Consider the following 14,935-nt stretch of genomic DNA (forward strand, 5'->3'; position numbering starts at 1 on the left):
ATCTTCTGGAGGTTCAGCAGTAACACGTTGGTACCGATCCGTTTTTTCTCGTTTGTAAAGCTGTCTGGTGTGAAATGATTCGCGTAAACATGAAAGCATGGACGATCGTGGGGAATCCCCGTGAGGGAATCCCCGCGTCAATCCTTTGGGCATATCGCTTCAAAAACAAAACTCAGCCACTGCATCTTCAACGGCTCAGATTTAGGAACATCCAAATGACTGCTGTGTTCCTTATTACATCTAAGAACAGAACACCACAATCGCTTAGACGCCATTCTACTCCAGCATATCAACAATGGCGGACTACTATGACGACGGCTGTCACAGCTCGCTCAGGGCGGGTCTTGTGTTGAAACACGGCTGTCAATCACAATCGCGGGAGGGGCGTACGATCTTATGACGTCACAATATCGAACGGCTTGATTTCATAGATGGTCAAACATATATGGAGATTAAAACAAAACCACTGGATGGATTTTAATCATGATAGGATGGTTGTGTACAGGCACTGCCAACAGACATTTCAGTGCAATCAACTTGCTTGTACCATTATATGACCCCTTTAAATATAATGTAGGCCTACTAATTTCATCACTCATCAGCCTGCAGTATCCAAGACGAAGTTTACTGTAAACAACACAGAGACAGGACAGAACAGCACAAACTATAAGGTCATAGCAGAACTCATGTCTCCATTTGTGTTTAAAATAGTTACAGTTTATAGACTTTAAAACATTTATCACCACTTGTGATTAACAAAGTGAAAATTAATTTTAAGAAGTTTGTTTCTATCCAGTTGGCTATTGGCTTTTACCCATAAAACAGACACTTCACTCTTGTTCTGAGGACATAGTTTAACCTGCTGTCTTATTTGACTTTTATTTTTAATTTAATTTAATTTTAACAGTTCTGGAAAAAAAATGATAATAAAAGGTTTGGGTTGAACATCAAATTACAAAAACATTATTAGATGAAAGTGAATAAAGTTCTCTCTCTCTCTCTCTCTCTCTCTCTCTCTCTCTCTCTCTCTCTCTCTCTCTCTCTCTCTCTCTCTCTGTGTGTGTGTGTGTGTGTGTGTGTGTGTGTTCAGTTATAAATATAGCCTATGCTGTGTAAGTTATATACTTTTGAAAATGATAGTCCAATAACTTAAACATTTAACAACCCATATAAATCAATTATAATGTATAATATAGAATATAGCATTTATTAATTTACTCTAGCAGTTAAGATATCAGTAAAACAAGGCCACAATAAACTAAAGGATTAAATATGGGTAAATCTAAAGGTAAGTCTGCTTTAAAAAAATATTACAAGTTCAAACATGGCCAGAATGTGCGCGTTGAGAAACACGTTCACCGATGTATTTTATGCATCAAGACAAACTTCTTGGGTGTAGAAGAAATATTATAGCGAAATAGAAATTCTAACCAATTCTTATTAAACAACTGGCTCACCAGATTGATCCCATTTTTAAACCAATTCTTAAAAAAATAAGGTCTTATGTTTATGTCATATACCATTGTTGTTCCATATAAACTAATTATGCTTAAAAATCATGGACCATGTCGAAAGTGCTTGCTTGTGGAAGGTAGAGCCACAGGAAGCCTCATTTTATCTTGTTTGAGAAGCCATTTCACTAGAATATACATCCCAATAGAGAAGAAAAAGCCGTCACAACTTCTGTTTGATGTCGACTTCAAACTTTAACAATTCATTCAATATTACAGAGAAACAGAAGTGGGGGAACTCGTATTCAGTGGGATATGAAATGAAGGGTATTTCGTAAAACTAAACAAATGAAGGGTCAATCATTTTATGGTAAGTTTATTTTAACAGATAGAGACAGAATATCAACCAAAAAATACAACACATATATTGGTTATAAATTGATTTGCATTTCAGTGAGTGAAATAAGTATTTGATCCCCAAGCAAAACATTATTTGGTACTTGGTGGAGAAACCCTTGTTGGCAAACACAGAGGTAAGACGTTTCTTGTAGTTGGTCACTAGGTTTGCACACATCTCAGGAGGGATTTGATCCATTCCTCTTTACAGATCCTCTCTAAATCCTTAAGGTTTCTTGGTTGTCGCTTTGCAACTTGAGGTTTCAGCTCCCTCCACAGATTTTCTATAGGATTATGGTCTGGAGACTGGCTAGGCCAATTCAAGACCTTAATGTGCTTCTTCTTGAGCCACTCCTTTGTTGCCTGGGCAATATGTTTTGGGTCATTGTCATGCTGGAAGACCCATCCACAACCCATCTTAGTGTTCTGGCTGAGGGAAGGGAGGTTCTCATCCAAGATTTTACGATACATGGCCCCGTCCATTAGCCCCTCAATACGGTGAAGTCGTCTTGTACCCTTAGCAGAGAAACAGCCCCAGAGCATAATGTTTCCACCTCCCTGCTTGACTGTAAGGATGGTGTTCTTGGGGTCATAGTCAGCATTTCTCTCCCTCCAAGCACAGCGAGTTCAGTTGATGCCAAAGAGCTCAATTTTGGTCTCATCTGACCACAAGCCTTTTCTGAATCATTAGATGTTCATTGGCAAACTTCAGACGGGCTTCTATATGTGCCTTCTTGAGCAGGGGGACCTTGCGGGTGCTGCAGGATTTCAATCCATTGCGGCGTAGTGTTACCAATTGTTTGCTTGGTGACTGTGGTCCCAACTGCCTTGAGATCATTAACAAGCTCCTCCCGCGTAGTTTTGGGCTGATCCCTCACCTTTCTCATTGTCATCCTAACCTCATGAGGCCAGATCTTGCATGGAGCTCCAGACTGAGGGCGATTGATGGTTATTTTGTATTTCTTCCATTTCCGAATAATGGCACCAACAGTTGTCTCCTTCTTACCAAGCTTCTTGCTGATGATCTTGTAGCCCATTCCAGCTTTGTTCATGTCTACAATCTTGTCCCTGATGTCCTTTGACAGCTCTTTGGTCTTGCCTATGGTGGTGGAGAGGTTGGAATGGAAGATGCAGATTCTGTGGACAGGTGTCTTTTATACACATTACGAGGTGATATTAGGAGTACTTTCTTAAAGTGACAGGACTAATCGGTGTTTCACATGGGCACATAACCACTCTGTGTGAGGCAGAATTCTTGCTGGTTGGTAGGGGATCAAATACTTATTTCACCTGATCAAATGCTAATCAATTTATAACCTTTATATAATGTGTTTTTTCTGGATTTTTTGGTTGATATTCTGTCTCTATCCGTTAAAATAAACCTACCATAAAAATTATAGACCCTTCATTTCTTTGTGAGTACACACGGAGTTTAAGACATATATCTCCCTATTGAAATTGACACACTTCCTGCTGCCAGTTGGTGGCGCTATGACTTTGACTCACAATAGTCTCGTCCATGTGATCGGCCTGCTACAATGAACGCACAGCTGAAGTTTCATCAAAATCTGTCAGTGTATGCAGAAGTTATAACACACTTCCTGTTTCCCTTTTCTTGCCATAAATTTGTTACCTCGCCACGGCCAAACCATTTAAAAGATCAAAAATCTGCTTGCAATTTAGCATTCTCAATATCTTAACTTTATGCTGTCTGAGTTTGGTTGCAATCAGCTGAATCCCCTAGGAAGAGTATATCAAATTCCAGAGCATGCATTTTTCAAACAACCCATAATAGCCAACTTCCTGTTGGGCTGGCGTATGACTTAGACTGCTAAAGTTGTTCAGCCCGATGAGATCTATGAGTGTATGAAGTTTGGTTACTGTATGTGAAAAGGGGTGTGTTACAGAGCCCCTCAAATACAACCACATAAAAGGGTGCGTCACAGAACCCCCCCATGACAACTTGTGCTCGGCCATCAGATGTCCAACGTGTGCAACATGACATCATGACTTTGCGTAAACATACACGCCACTTTCAAGTCAAGTGGCGTGTTATTTATACGCATTTTGAGCTTTCCGCGTGTATGTCCACGCGCGTGTATGTGTACGCCGTTAAACGTCAGAATGATTCCGCGTGTATGTGTACGCCGTTAAATGTCCGAGCGAAACGGAGGAAAATGTATATCTACATCTGGGGAGCAATATTTTTTTTCCTAGGATGGTAGGGGAACACTCATAAATGGTATTAACCCGAGTGATGGGTAGGTTTAGGGACGGGGTTGGGGTAGGTCATATATATTTATATACAGTAATGTAACGTAAATCAACGGCGTTGATAAACACGCTGAAAAGCAATTATGCGTGTTGATAACACGCCAAAAATGGAAATACGAATTGGCGTGTCATACATACGCCATTTCATGAGATCAGTCTGACGTGTGTGCAAAGTCTGCAAGAGTTTTTGAGCATGTAAAGGGTCCCAAAAGTCCCCGAAAGTAAAAAAAAAAAAAAAAAAAATTCCTAATGAAAGGAAAAGCCCCTTAGGGCTTGGGCCCTAATGAGTGTTTTTGTGTTATGAGGGAGTCATTTAACTGATTCATAAAAACAGTCATTTATGATGACCAAGTCAACAAACGTGTCAACAGAACCTTCTAAGAGTCTATAAAGAGTGTTTTCCCCACAAATGAAAAGTAGCTCTAAAATGTCCTCCATTTTGTCAACTACTGAACTTCGGAAAAAATACTATAGAAAAAGTTATCAATACAGCCAAATGTTGAAATGAATAATACATTTCAATAACGTCCCCTTTCGTTCAGCAATAAGATGGCTTGGTCATCCAATTTATTCATGAACGACACAAGTTCATACTTTTTGAGGCGTTTTAATAATTTACATATTTATAGTAGCATAAATCAAGAGATAATAATTATCTTGTTAAAAAATACATCCAATAAAATGTTATTTAAGATCTTTGATGACAACTGATATCAGGATTAAAAATTCCAATTCATCACTATAGATAGAACAACCCTTTATGCACTCTCACATTAAAAATGTGATTACAACAGCATGATTCCATAAAATCATAAGGAGTTCCCATGTAAAACTTGCAGTCACATGCAAAAAATAAGAATTTAGCCTTGTCACCAGTCTCGCTCATGTGGTTCTCTGTAAGGTATGCCCAGGTGTTTGAAGACATCCTTCTCTGCCAGTGTGTGTAAAGGAGTTCCCGCCACCAATTTCACGCCACACTGCCGCACGACAGCACAGTTTAGCGAGTGCTCTGATAGGCTCATGTGTTTGGTCTTAGCCAATGCCCTCATTGATCGGTTAAAGTGAGCGGAGCCAGTGAAGTACAGAAGAGAACATGCAAATTCAGCATAGGGCACTACAATGATGTCTAGGCGTCTGTGGCGCTGTGAAGGGCCTGGAAGCCGGCAGATGCCCATGTACTTCTTCTGCTCACCGTTCTCCTCATGGCTAACAAGATCGTCTGTCAGGAAACCTGGATAGTAAAATAAATATCAAATATGGGTTTATTGAATCAATCTAAATTATTCTACATTTCTCTGTAATATCACAGCATACCGCTCTGATGAAGAAAGTGCAACACTTTGCTGAAAACACCCTTGTGCGATACTCCATCAGGGTGAGTGATGAGAACGTCCACATCTCCACACGTGGTCTTGCCCCTGCGGTATGAGCCACACGCCATAACCACCAGCTGTGTGTCCACACTGTGAGCTGCCTCCTCCACCTGTCAATCACAAAAATATTCATGTTTTTAAGTTGTATAATTTATATTGTTCATATGTAAAAAAAATATATATAATTGATGTAATTTATATACACTACTATTTAAAAGTTTAGTAAAAAATTGTATTACTGCTTTTATTCAGCAAGCATACATTAAATTGATCAAAAGTGAAAGTAAAGACTTTCACATTGTCACAAAATAAAATCAATTTCTTTTGAACTTTCAATTCAAAGAATTTAAGGAAAAAAAATGTTTAAGCAGAACAGAAATGTGTTCAACATTTATAATAATAGGAAATGAGCACCAGATCATATTAGAATGATTTCTGAAGGTTCATGTGACACTGAAGACTGGAGAAATGATGCTGAAAATTCAGCTTTGCCATCACAGAAAAAAAAATATTTTAAAATATATTAAAATAGAAAACAGTTATGTTAAACTGTAATAATATTTCAAAATATTAGTTTGACTATATTTGATCAAATATGCCATAATTTTCATTTGAAAAAAAAAAAAAAACTTGCACATTTGTCCATTTAAGCAGTGTTTCAAGGACATGGTGATTTAAAAGTACCCATGCTTATTTGTACCTAGCATTCAGGCAATTTGGAGCTGAAACGCTGAGAGCACATACGTTTAAATGCTCTACATATCATTCTGTCAAGCTAGGACAGCACATGCTGCACTCATCTGCCCTTTTTATCTATCAGGTCGGTCTGTTAAGAGGAAAACAGGGGGCTGTTCCAAGTAAAAGTAAGAAAACAATTTCCTTGGGCCAAAAACTCCGTAAGGGAGCTCGGTAGCTTCTGACTTATGACGCGCCAGCTTTCAAGGACTCCCACTCTTCCTATGGGATGACAGACTCACTAACAATCTCTGTTATGTCCATCAGCCAACAGAGAAAGATTGACAGTATTGCTGCTGCCAATGCAAAATAGTTTTTTTTTTAACCTGCTTGTGCTTTAGAAATTCAGTTTTATTATTTACTGCTTTGAAAATCAAGTAGATACATTCTTGTTCTTCACAACCGGATGCTGTTGTTATGGACAGAAGGAACAAAGGAAATCCCTCTGTTAAATTGCTTGGTTATAGGCATTTTCTTTTACTACAGGCCATTTAAAATGAGGTCTGTACAAACCTTTTTCTCGATCGCATTTGCTTCACTTCTCGGCATCCGCTCGAGGAGATCATCATAGTGCTTTAGTCCGATCCTTAGAGTGTGATTCAAAACTGCCTTAGTGCGAATATCCTCCAGTGTGCGAAATCCCTGATAATAAAATAAATCAAATCATCCATTTAAACTTAAACGTAAAATATTATGGTTATTTCTTAATATTATTGAAAACTGTATGTTCCACAGAGTACAAAGCTGCTGTGAATGTTCTGCTCTACTAGTAACACCAAATATTCCCCATCTAGGCTTGGAAAGATAGCATTAAAGTGTGTTCCGCATGACTGTCATTTTCGACCACTACAGCAGTCATGCAGGGTGAAGGCATTGGAGGGAACCTGGCATTGGCTGGCTTCCTTCTGAATGGAATGTACTGACAGTTTACAGATGACTTTCATGCCTGAGAACACTAAAGTTTGAAAAGCGCCCATTGTTTGGACAATCAGGTAATCCGGCTCTAGATTCACATTACTGGTTGAAGTTGGCAGAGACTTAATTAACCGAGAAAAACAAAAACAAAGTGTGGAACGTTGGACACTTAATGCGCTCGAATGTCATGGACTCCAATAATGAATGACAAAATAACCATATTAAAATTCATACACTACACGGTTGAGTACATAGTGCATAAGTACATTGTGTGTAAGTGCATAGTGCATCATTGGGACAAAACTATAGCCTTTTTTTCCTAGGGCTGTCATAAATCGTGACCACATTGTACCAATTCATTCCCTCGGTTTAGTTAAATTTGTACAACTTGACCACAATTTAAATAAAACAAGGGGACAAAATAATCAATTGTGGGGATGAACTCTTAATTCAATATCTGTCTCTGTCATGTGTGGGGCAACATATTTTTACATGTGATTAATATCAAACAGTGAACTACAGTTTCCTTGTATAACAGTCTTACCTGTTGATACCACATCTGTGCAGTCTTGGCCCCAGCACCCCAGATGTTAGAGAACATTTCAAGAACAGGTACTTCCTCCCCAATGTGATCCAGTTTACGCAAGTGTCCGCTTTCCATGATTTCCATGATCTTGTCTGCCATGCGTTTACCAATGCCTGGAATTTTACATGCTTCCTATAAATAGAAGGGGTAAAAAGCATGTTTATGGGGAAGTTATTGTTTTTTTACTGAAATAATTATTAAAAGAAGCCATATTATGCCCTTTTACAAAGTCTTGATTTAGTTTTTGGGGTCTACTAGAATAGGCTTTCATTCTTGAATGTTCAAAACGTTTGCAGATCTTTTTCATGCTTAAAATGCATTACACATTAAAGAAAGTTGAAAATGTTAAAAGCAAAATAATTAAGAATTTTATTATTACTAAATTAATTACAGTTGCACGCTTGAAACTACCTTTGCAACAGCTAAGGGGGACTCAAGGACTCTGAGGACTCAAATGCGTATCTGAACTGACCTCATATGAAGTGATGGGCTTGTGGTAGCTTTTAAGGGCATTGATTGCTTTAGAGTAGCCCAGAGCTCTCCATTTATCGCCCTTGTGTGTATAAGCTTTTGCCAGCGGCTCCAGTTTGTCAGTAATGTGCTTGTTATGGTTCTCCCCTTTAGTCGTGGATGGTTGGGAACAGACCCACTTCCCAGACAAAACCGGATTCACTGCCAAACTCTGGCTCTGGTCTTGGTTGCTCTCAGATGGGTGAACGCCACTGATCAAGGCCTCCAGATCATTCTGAGATACACCATCTTCCTCATGGTGCTCCTCCTGAATATCTGGCACCTGTGGAATGAGTCATATTAAATGCACTGCATGAGGGGGGAAAAAACAAATTATGGATCTTACAATAACCTCCCATCCTTCCCTTTCTTACCGTCTCTGTGGGATTTTCTTGAGGATCCTGATTTTTAAGGATTTTCGAAGGATCCTGAGCTACTGCTACTTGTGGAACTGGGCTGACTTCCGTCTCATTTAACTTCTCAGAAGGGGCAACTGTGGGACTGAGCACATGTTCATTAAGTATTTATTTCTACACAACTTCCTTCAGAATAAACATTTACAAATGTATTCAAAAGTCAGACAACAAGTGTCGAAATATAAATCCAGTTATGCAAATTACTTAAAACCACAGGCAATGCCACTGCAATTGAGTCTAGTCTCCAGTGCCCTACCTCTCAGGAGGAAGGAGGCTGTAGTCTTCAGGGGCTAGTAATCTTTTCTCACTAATGCAGGAACTTAACCAAGTGCATTTGACCAGTTGAACAGCAGATGGCAGTCTTTCCATTTTCAGAAGCCTCAGAGCTCTATTACAATCAACTGAATCATCCACCACAATGTGTGTGCAGCTGGGAGAGAATGTGGACACTACCTGTCCTCCATTCTGGGTGATCTGACGATGGAATATATCACACCTGGCTTTCCCAATACCAGCTGGAACGATGTATATTGTGACTCCTTGGAATAATGTACCTAAGAAAAATATGCAGACATTTAAACCATAACCACTACTAGTACTCATACCAGATTGGGCTGACAGAAGCAGGTTGAGAGGAGCAGGAAGTTAAACTTTAATAATATAAATAATTATAATACTCATTTATAAAAAAATTACTGGAGTTAAGCAGGTTGAAATTGTTTCATAAGATTCATATATTAGAATAGAAGTTCTGGCAGGTCACATCATTCAAGCTCGCATCAGCTGACTCTCAGCTTATCCACGTCTACCTATATATGCATCCCTATATATAAGGCCCACACAGTATTATCAGCACCTGTTGCTCAGTAGCTTACTACCCTCCCCCAACCCCAGCTCCACATCTCTTCCAGTCAGGACCTGGCCTTCTGATATTCCTCTTCGAATCAGACGGTCATTAATTTATTGTCATTAAGAATGTTACTGATATGGATGGGCAGTGCGTTCTTGCCCAGAACAAATACATATACGGTCAATACAAACTGTATTCTAATTGTCAATCATCTTTGACGTTAGTGGTCCTGACAGAACTACTTGTTCTAGTTGCTTTGGTAGGTCGGTTGGTTGATTGATTTCTAAACAAATCCAATGTCTATGGAACTAGGGAAATTCTATTGTTTTTTTTTTTGTTGTTGTTTTTTTTTGTTTTTTGCATAATGGTGATTTTCATTAAAACTAATTCATGGTAACATCCTAAACCATAAAATGACAGACAAATTAAAAGGAACAGCACTTCACCACTCAAACAAAAATACATAATTCAGTGGAAGAAATAGAAGGATATCTATTTGTCAAAATATTTACATTAAGTGAAATACGGAGCTTCAATCTCTCAAACAGTCCTTGTTGCTTTACTCAAGTGTACTTCGAAGGGTGGATTATGAACCTGTTATTGTTTTAGCGGGCGTCCGCTTGTGGGGAGGCGCGTCCTTCTGATCATTCGGCCTGGGTCTCTTTACTTTAGGGAAGGCTTTCAGGATACCATGACCTTCCATTCCGGCCAGGGAAGGGAAAGGAGCCCTAAAAACAAAATGATTGGGATCAGCAGGCTTCAAATATCTACAGAAATACACAGATCGAACCTACAGAAGGGTGTTAGCACTGGCAGAAATCACAAGACTAATGTCCTCATATAGGCAACCAGAGCAGCAAGCGAATAAACGGATTGCTGTGTTTTAAAACATACATTAAACATTATAAATCTTTACAGGCACAACAACTTATAATAACAACTTAAATGACTTTAAACACCCCACACTTACCCCTTCGAGCTCCTCTTTCAACACATCACACGAGTGTTTTTAAACGGATCAACTTCCGGGTCATAGCCAACACTAGCGTTTGCGTTTTTAAAAAAATTAAACATTTTAAATTATACTTTGCTTTTGTACTTAATTGTAATACTTTTCATAGTTATAATTACATTTTTCATTGTAGATACATAATGTAAATGCATTAAAGATACGAAATATATAGTTTGAGAAATAGCTGTTGCCTTGGCAACTTCAGGCGTGGGATTGTTTGAGGAAATGATAGCGCATGAAGCATGGCTGTTCAACACTGGGCAGATGCGCTTAGGAAAGCCAAGAAAACTGCCTTAATATCGGATGGTGCGCATATATATTCTGTATTATTTTTTGATGTGCTATTTTGCATGTGTATTTATGCTGGCAGTCTTGCTATTGCTAATAGTCTTGCTAATACGTGTGATAAGTCGAATACATTTGCTACTGGCTAATAGTATTGGAATCAATGCAAAATATCATAAAATACCTGTTAAAAGAATGTTTTGTTTATTTTAAAGCGTGAATATTGTTCGATGTAAAGTAAAGTATGAATTGAGAGACTCTTTCATATGCCTTTCTCATTAGGGAAAAGGAAAGCTCATTATATGTTTGAGGATGGAAATGAGATGGCTGAGGAGTATGACCTGAAAACTGACGAACTTGTCTGTAAGTGATCCTTTTTTTCTTCTGTTTTTGTTTATTTGATTCTCATACTAATTTAGATTTGCATTTTATAATCATTCCATCTTTATTCAGTGCGAAAGTGGCGACATAAAACCACTTTTGGAGGGCAGGGGCAGTGGACATGGGAAGTTGGTGAAACAAACCCAAACGACATTACCTCTGATTTAATAAAAGAGAACAGTTCAAATGTAAGGTTTCCTTTCATTTTTCATTATGTTTAAATGACAGTGTTTTAATATTGATGTGTGCTAGGCACCTGTTTTGTTATCTAAGTGTTTTATGCCCACAGCCATTGTTCACACGTAAGGACACAAAAGCCAGTTTCCAATGGAGGATCCGTAATATTTCTTATCCTGTTGAAGTCTACAGTGTGTCAGCAGAGCCGACGGAAAGATGTTGTGTCATTCGAACCTCCAACAAAAAGTGAGTTCTTTAAAATTGATGCACGTAGGAGGCTTTAAATTGCTAAACCATTTAAAAATCAACTAGTCTTGATTGTGGAATTTGAAAGGAGTGTTTTTAAGTAATTTAGTGTTTATTGGCTGTATTGTAATATGTGTTCATGTTGTTTGACTGAAATTGGACAAAGTATCACATTTTGTGTTAAAGTAGGTAGTGTATGTAATAGCCTAGATGTAGGCCTATATATAATGTGTGTGTGTGTGTGTGTGTGTGTATACCGGTATATATATATATATATACTTTAACATATAATTTATTTCTGTGGCCAAAGCTGAATTTTCATCAGCCATTACTCCAGTCTTCAGTGTCACATGATCCTTCAGAAATAATTCTAATATGCCGATTTGATACTCAGTTGTTATCAATGTTGGAAACGGTTGTGCTGCTTAAATTTTTTTTGGAACCTGTGATACGTTTTTCAGGATTCTTTGATGAATAAAAAGTAAAAAATAACAGCATTTTTTCAAAATAGAATGTTTTTCTAACAATAGAAATCTTTACAATCACTTTTTACTTTGTTGAATAAAAGTATTAATTTCTTTTCAAAAAAGAAAAACGACTGACCCCAAACTTTTGAACGGTAGTGTAAATTGTTTCAAAAGATTTCTATTTTAAATAAATGCTGTTCTTTTTTAAAAATCTTTTTATTCATCAAAGAATGCTGAAAAAAGTATCACAGGTTATAAAAAAAAAAAAAATAAGCAGCAACTGTTTCCAACATTGATAATAAATCGGAATATTAGAATGATTTCTGAAGGATCATGTGACACTGAAGACTGGAGTAATGGCTGATTAAAATTCAGCTTTGCATCACATAAATACATTTTGTTTTTTAGTATATTTATTATTATTATTATTATATTAAAATAGAAACCCATCATTTTAAATGGTAGAATACTACTGTTTTTTCTTTCTATATTTTTGATCAAATAAATGCGGGCTTGATGAGCACAAGAGACTTCTTTCAAAAACATTCAAAATAAGTTTGTAAACATGTTCATGTATGCATTCATCTTCATTTTAGAGAAATACAATAATCATAATATCATATCAAATCAAATTAGTCAACTTCTGCTTATAAATTCAGGATTACCTAGTGAAAAGCAGTGTTATTTTAGTATCATATAGTATACTATTATAGTTCTATAGTATCAGTTTTTTTTCCATCCATTTTTAGACAAGCTGAAATATGGTTTTTTTATATATTTTAAGTTGAAGTTTATAGCATTTCAAGTAATGTAAATGTTTTTTATGGTTTTAGTTTCAGTTTTAGTTAGCTACAATAACCCTGGTGAAAAGTGTGTTGAAAAGTTAATTGTTCAGTTGCAAAAGCCCTGCAGTAACCCTATAGGTGGCACTGTTGATCTAGATGGAAGATGGATGGCTGGCCATGAGAAACATTCTCTTGTTCATCTCTTCATTTCCCAGGTACTATAAGAAGTTCAGTATTCCAGATCTCGACCGTTGCCAGCTGCCTTTGGAGAGCGCAGCCTTGAGTTTTACCCACGCCAACAACACTTTAATCATCAGCGTGAGTGAACCCTCACTCTTTCTCTAAGCTCTTTCTGTATTGTAAGGTATGTATTCACAGTTTTTTTCCGCATCACATAGAGGAACTTTCCCTTTTGCGTGGATCTGGGACCAGGTTGCCAAAACCCTAATCCCCACTAAGAGAGCACACAATTCTGGTCTCAGATCATCAAAAGGGCAACTATGCCGTCACTTTTTATTGGTTCACCTAAGTAGAGAAGGTTGAACTGAACTGCTCTCACCTCTGTTGTCTGCTCCAGTACTCAGCTATTCCATCCAGCAATGGATTTTTATATGGAGTTTCTCTCGCTTTTGTTGTAGTACAAGAAGCCCAAAGAGATTTTAACACTGGAACAGGAGCTGCTTGTGGAACTGAAGAAACTGAAGGGGACAAGTGAAGGAGATATTGACTGTAAAACTCAGTGAACTGCTGTGGATCCGGAGCCTTTGCGTTATTGTATTTTTCTGGAAGCGGTTCTGCACATTCACTTCAGCTCTGTGTCTCACATTGGCATGTTTCTGTCAGCCTTGTGCCTCCAAGCAACTCACTTTCATTGTGTGTTCTTTTTCGATGTAAAATTTCAAATGGTGTTCTGAATGATGTTCCTACAACTGTTCTTTGTTAAATAATGTGTTCACTGACTAAAATAAATAAAATGATTATAAGAAGTTTGTTTTATTCCAGCTATTTCCACTATACTGTAACTTAAAAAATATAATACACCAATGTGTTGTGAGATAAATCATCACTTAGTAAACACTGTTTTTGCATCTAGGCAAGGTATGTTTATGCAGTACATGTCATACAGTAATTCAAATTTAGCATAAAATACTTCAAAAACATAAAATAATTATAGCAGATGCATAAGAATTAGAAATTAAAACGGACTAAAATGAAAATGTATTAAAAAGAAATCAGAAAACATACATACACCGGTGCCCAGGCCTTAATGCTACAGTGCAATCAGCTAAGTGCTGATTCAGTAAATGCATCAAATTCATAAACTGACAGTTGTCCAGTTGCATTATTATTGGAGATTCATCATCATATTTCTATAACATGAAGGTCATTGAACTTCAATTTCCATACACTGCCATCTCCACTCATCAGTTTCCTTGAAGTGCATCGTGGGAAAATGAAACATTTCATTTATCTTGGTTCCTTGATTTTATCTGTATTCATCTCATGTTTACGGATAATGTTTGGCATGCACCACAGTACTGTTTGTGTTTCTACTGTAAATAGAATACTACAAACTCAAACTCTTTGTTGGTTTAAGCCAAGGGAAAGACAAAACAATACCATGTGAATATACGGTTTCTGACTCTGGTGACTCTTCGCTTCTGGTTCCTAGTCTACAGTTTTTGTGCCAAACCAAGAGACTGTATGCATAAAACAGGCACTAAACCACAAGTCTTTCTCACTATTGTGTATAACGGCCTCTGAGGATGTTGCTTTCTGCCCTGGAATTCACCAGCCAGGGTTCACGGCTGACACTGCAGTCTCTTGTTTTGGGTTTTAACATGGAAAAAATTTAACATTTTAGAATGGCAAAGGTGGAAAATATGGCAGATGGCCACTGTAAAAAGTGATCAGTTGACTTAACTTAAAAAAAGTGATAAACTTCACGCGTAATTGAAAAAATTAAGTTACGTGAACCTGACACAGTTTATTTACTAATAATTGTAAGGCAAATGGTTTCCTTACTTTTTTAAGTTAAGGCAACTGATCACTTTTTATGCATGTTAATTCATTCGT

At 37.5% G+C, this 14,935-nt stretch overlaps 2 protein-coding genes across 3 annotated transcripts; one reads left to right on the forward strand and one right to left on the reverse strand.

Annotated features, from left to right (window-relative positions):
• Positions 1-4,712: 4,712 nt before the first annotated feature.
• On the reverse strand, positions 4,713-10,526 carry poll (polymerase (DNA directed), lambda). 2 transcript variants are annotated; one of them, XM_079864748.1, is made up of 9 exons: positions 10,477-10,526; positions 10,101-10,234; positions 8,913-9,210; positions 8,615-8,741; positions 8,203-8,523; positions 7,689-7,862; positions 6,743-6,871; positions 5,436-5,604; positions 4,713-5,352 (listed from the first exon to the last, which is right to left on the reverse strand). In XM_079864748.1, the coding sequence occupies exons 2-9, from the start codon at positions 10,207-10,209 to the stop codon at positions 4,991-4,993; spliced, it is 1,689 nt and encodes a 562-aa protein (XP_079720874.1). In that variant the 5' UTR covers positions 10,210-10,234; positions 10,477-10,526; the 3' UTR covers positions 4,713-4,990. The 2 variants fall into 2 exon arrangements, with proteins under 2 accessions (XP_079720874.1, XP_079720875.1); XM_079864749.1 differs by lacking the exon at positions 6,743-6,871.
• Positions 10,527-10,725: 199 nt separating this feature from the next.
• On the forward strand, positions 10,726-13,820 carry dpcd (deleted in primary ciliary dyskinesia homolog (mouse)). Its single transcript, XM_079864750.1, has 6 exons — positions 10,726-10,824; positions 11,086-11,166; positions 11,257-11,372; positions 11,474-11,607; positions 13,075-13,177; positions 13,498-13,820. The coding sequence occupies exons 1-6, from the start codon at positions 10,761-10,763 to the stop codon at positions 13,600-13,602; spliced, it is 603 nt and encodes a 200-aa protein (XP_079720876.1). The 5' UTR covers positions 10,726-10,760; the 3' UTR covers positions 13,603-13,820.
• The last annotated feature ends 1,115 nt before the right edge of the window (positions 13,821-14,935 follow it).

Source organism: Squalius cephalus (genome assembly GCF_949319135.1).
Source record: "Squalius cephalus genome assembly, chromosome: 2".
Taxonomy (NCBI): domain Eukaryota; kingdom Metazoa; phylum Chordata; class Actinopteri; order Cypriniformes; family Leuciscidae; genus Squalius; species Squalius cephalus.

Coding starts and splice junctions, on each gene's coding strand:
- poll (XM_079864748.1), bottom strand. CDS start 10,209: ATGGAAGGTCATGGTATCCTGAAAGCCTTCCCTAAAGTAAAGAGACCC. Junction 8,742..8,912: donor AGCCTCCTTCCTCCTGAGAG/GTAGGGCACTGG, acceptor ACATGTGCTCAG/TCCCACAGTTGCCCCTTCTG. Junction 5,605..6,742: donor CAAATGCGATCGAGAAAAAG/GTTTGTACAGAC, acceptor TGTGATTGACAG/GTGGAGGAGGCAGCTCACAG.
- dpcd (XM_079864750.1), top strand. CDS start 10,761: ATGGCTGTTCAACACTGGGCAGATGCGCTTAGGAAAGCCAAGAAAACT. Junction 10,825..11,085: donor AACTGCCTTAATATCGGATG/GTGCGCATATAT, acceptor CTTTCTCATTAG/GGAAAAGGAAAGCTCATTAT. Junction 11,373..11,473: donor TAAAAGAGAACAGTTCAAAT/GTAAGGTTTCCT, acceptor TTATGCCCACAG/CCATTGTTCACACGTAAGGA.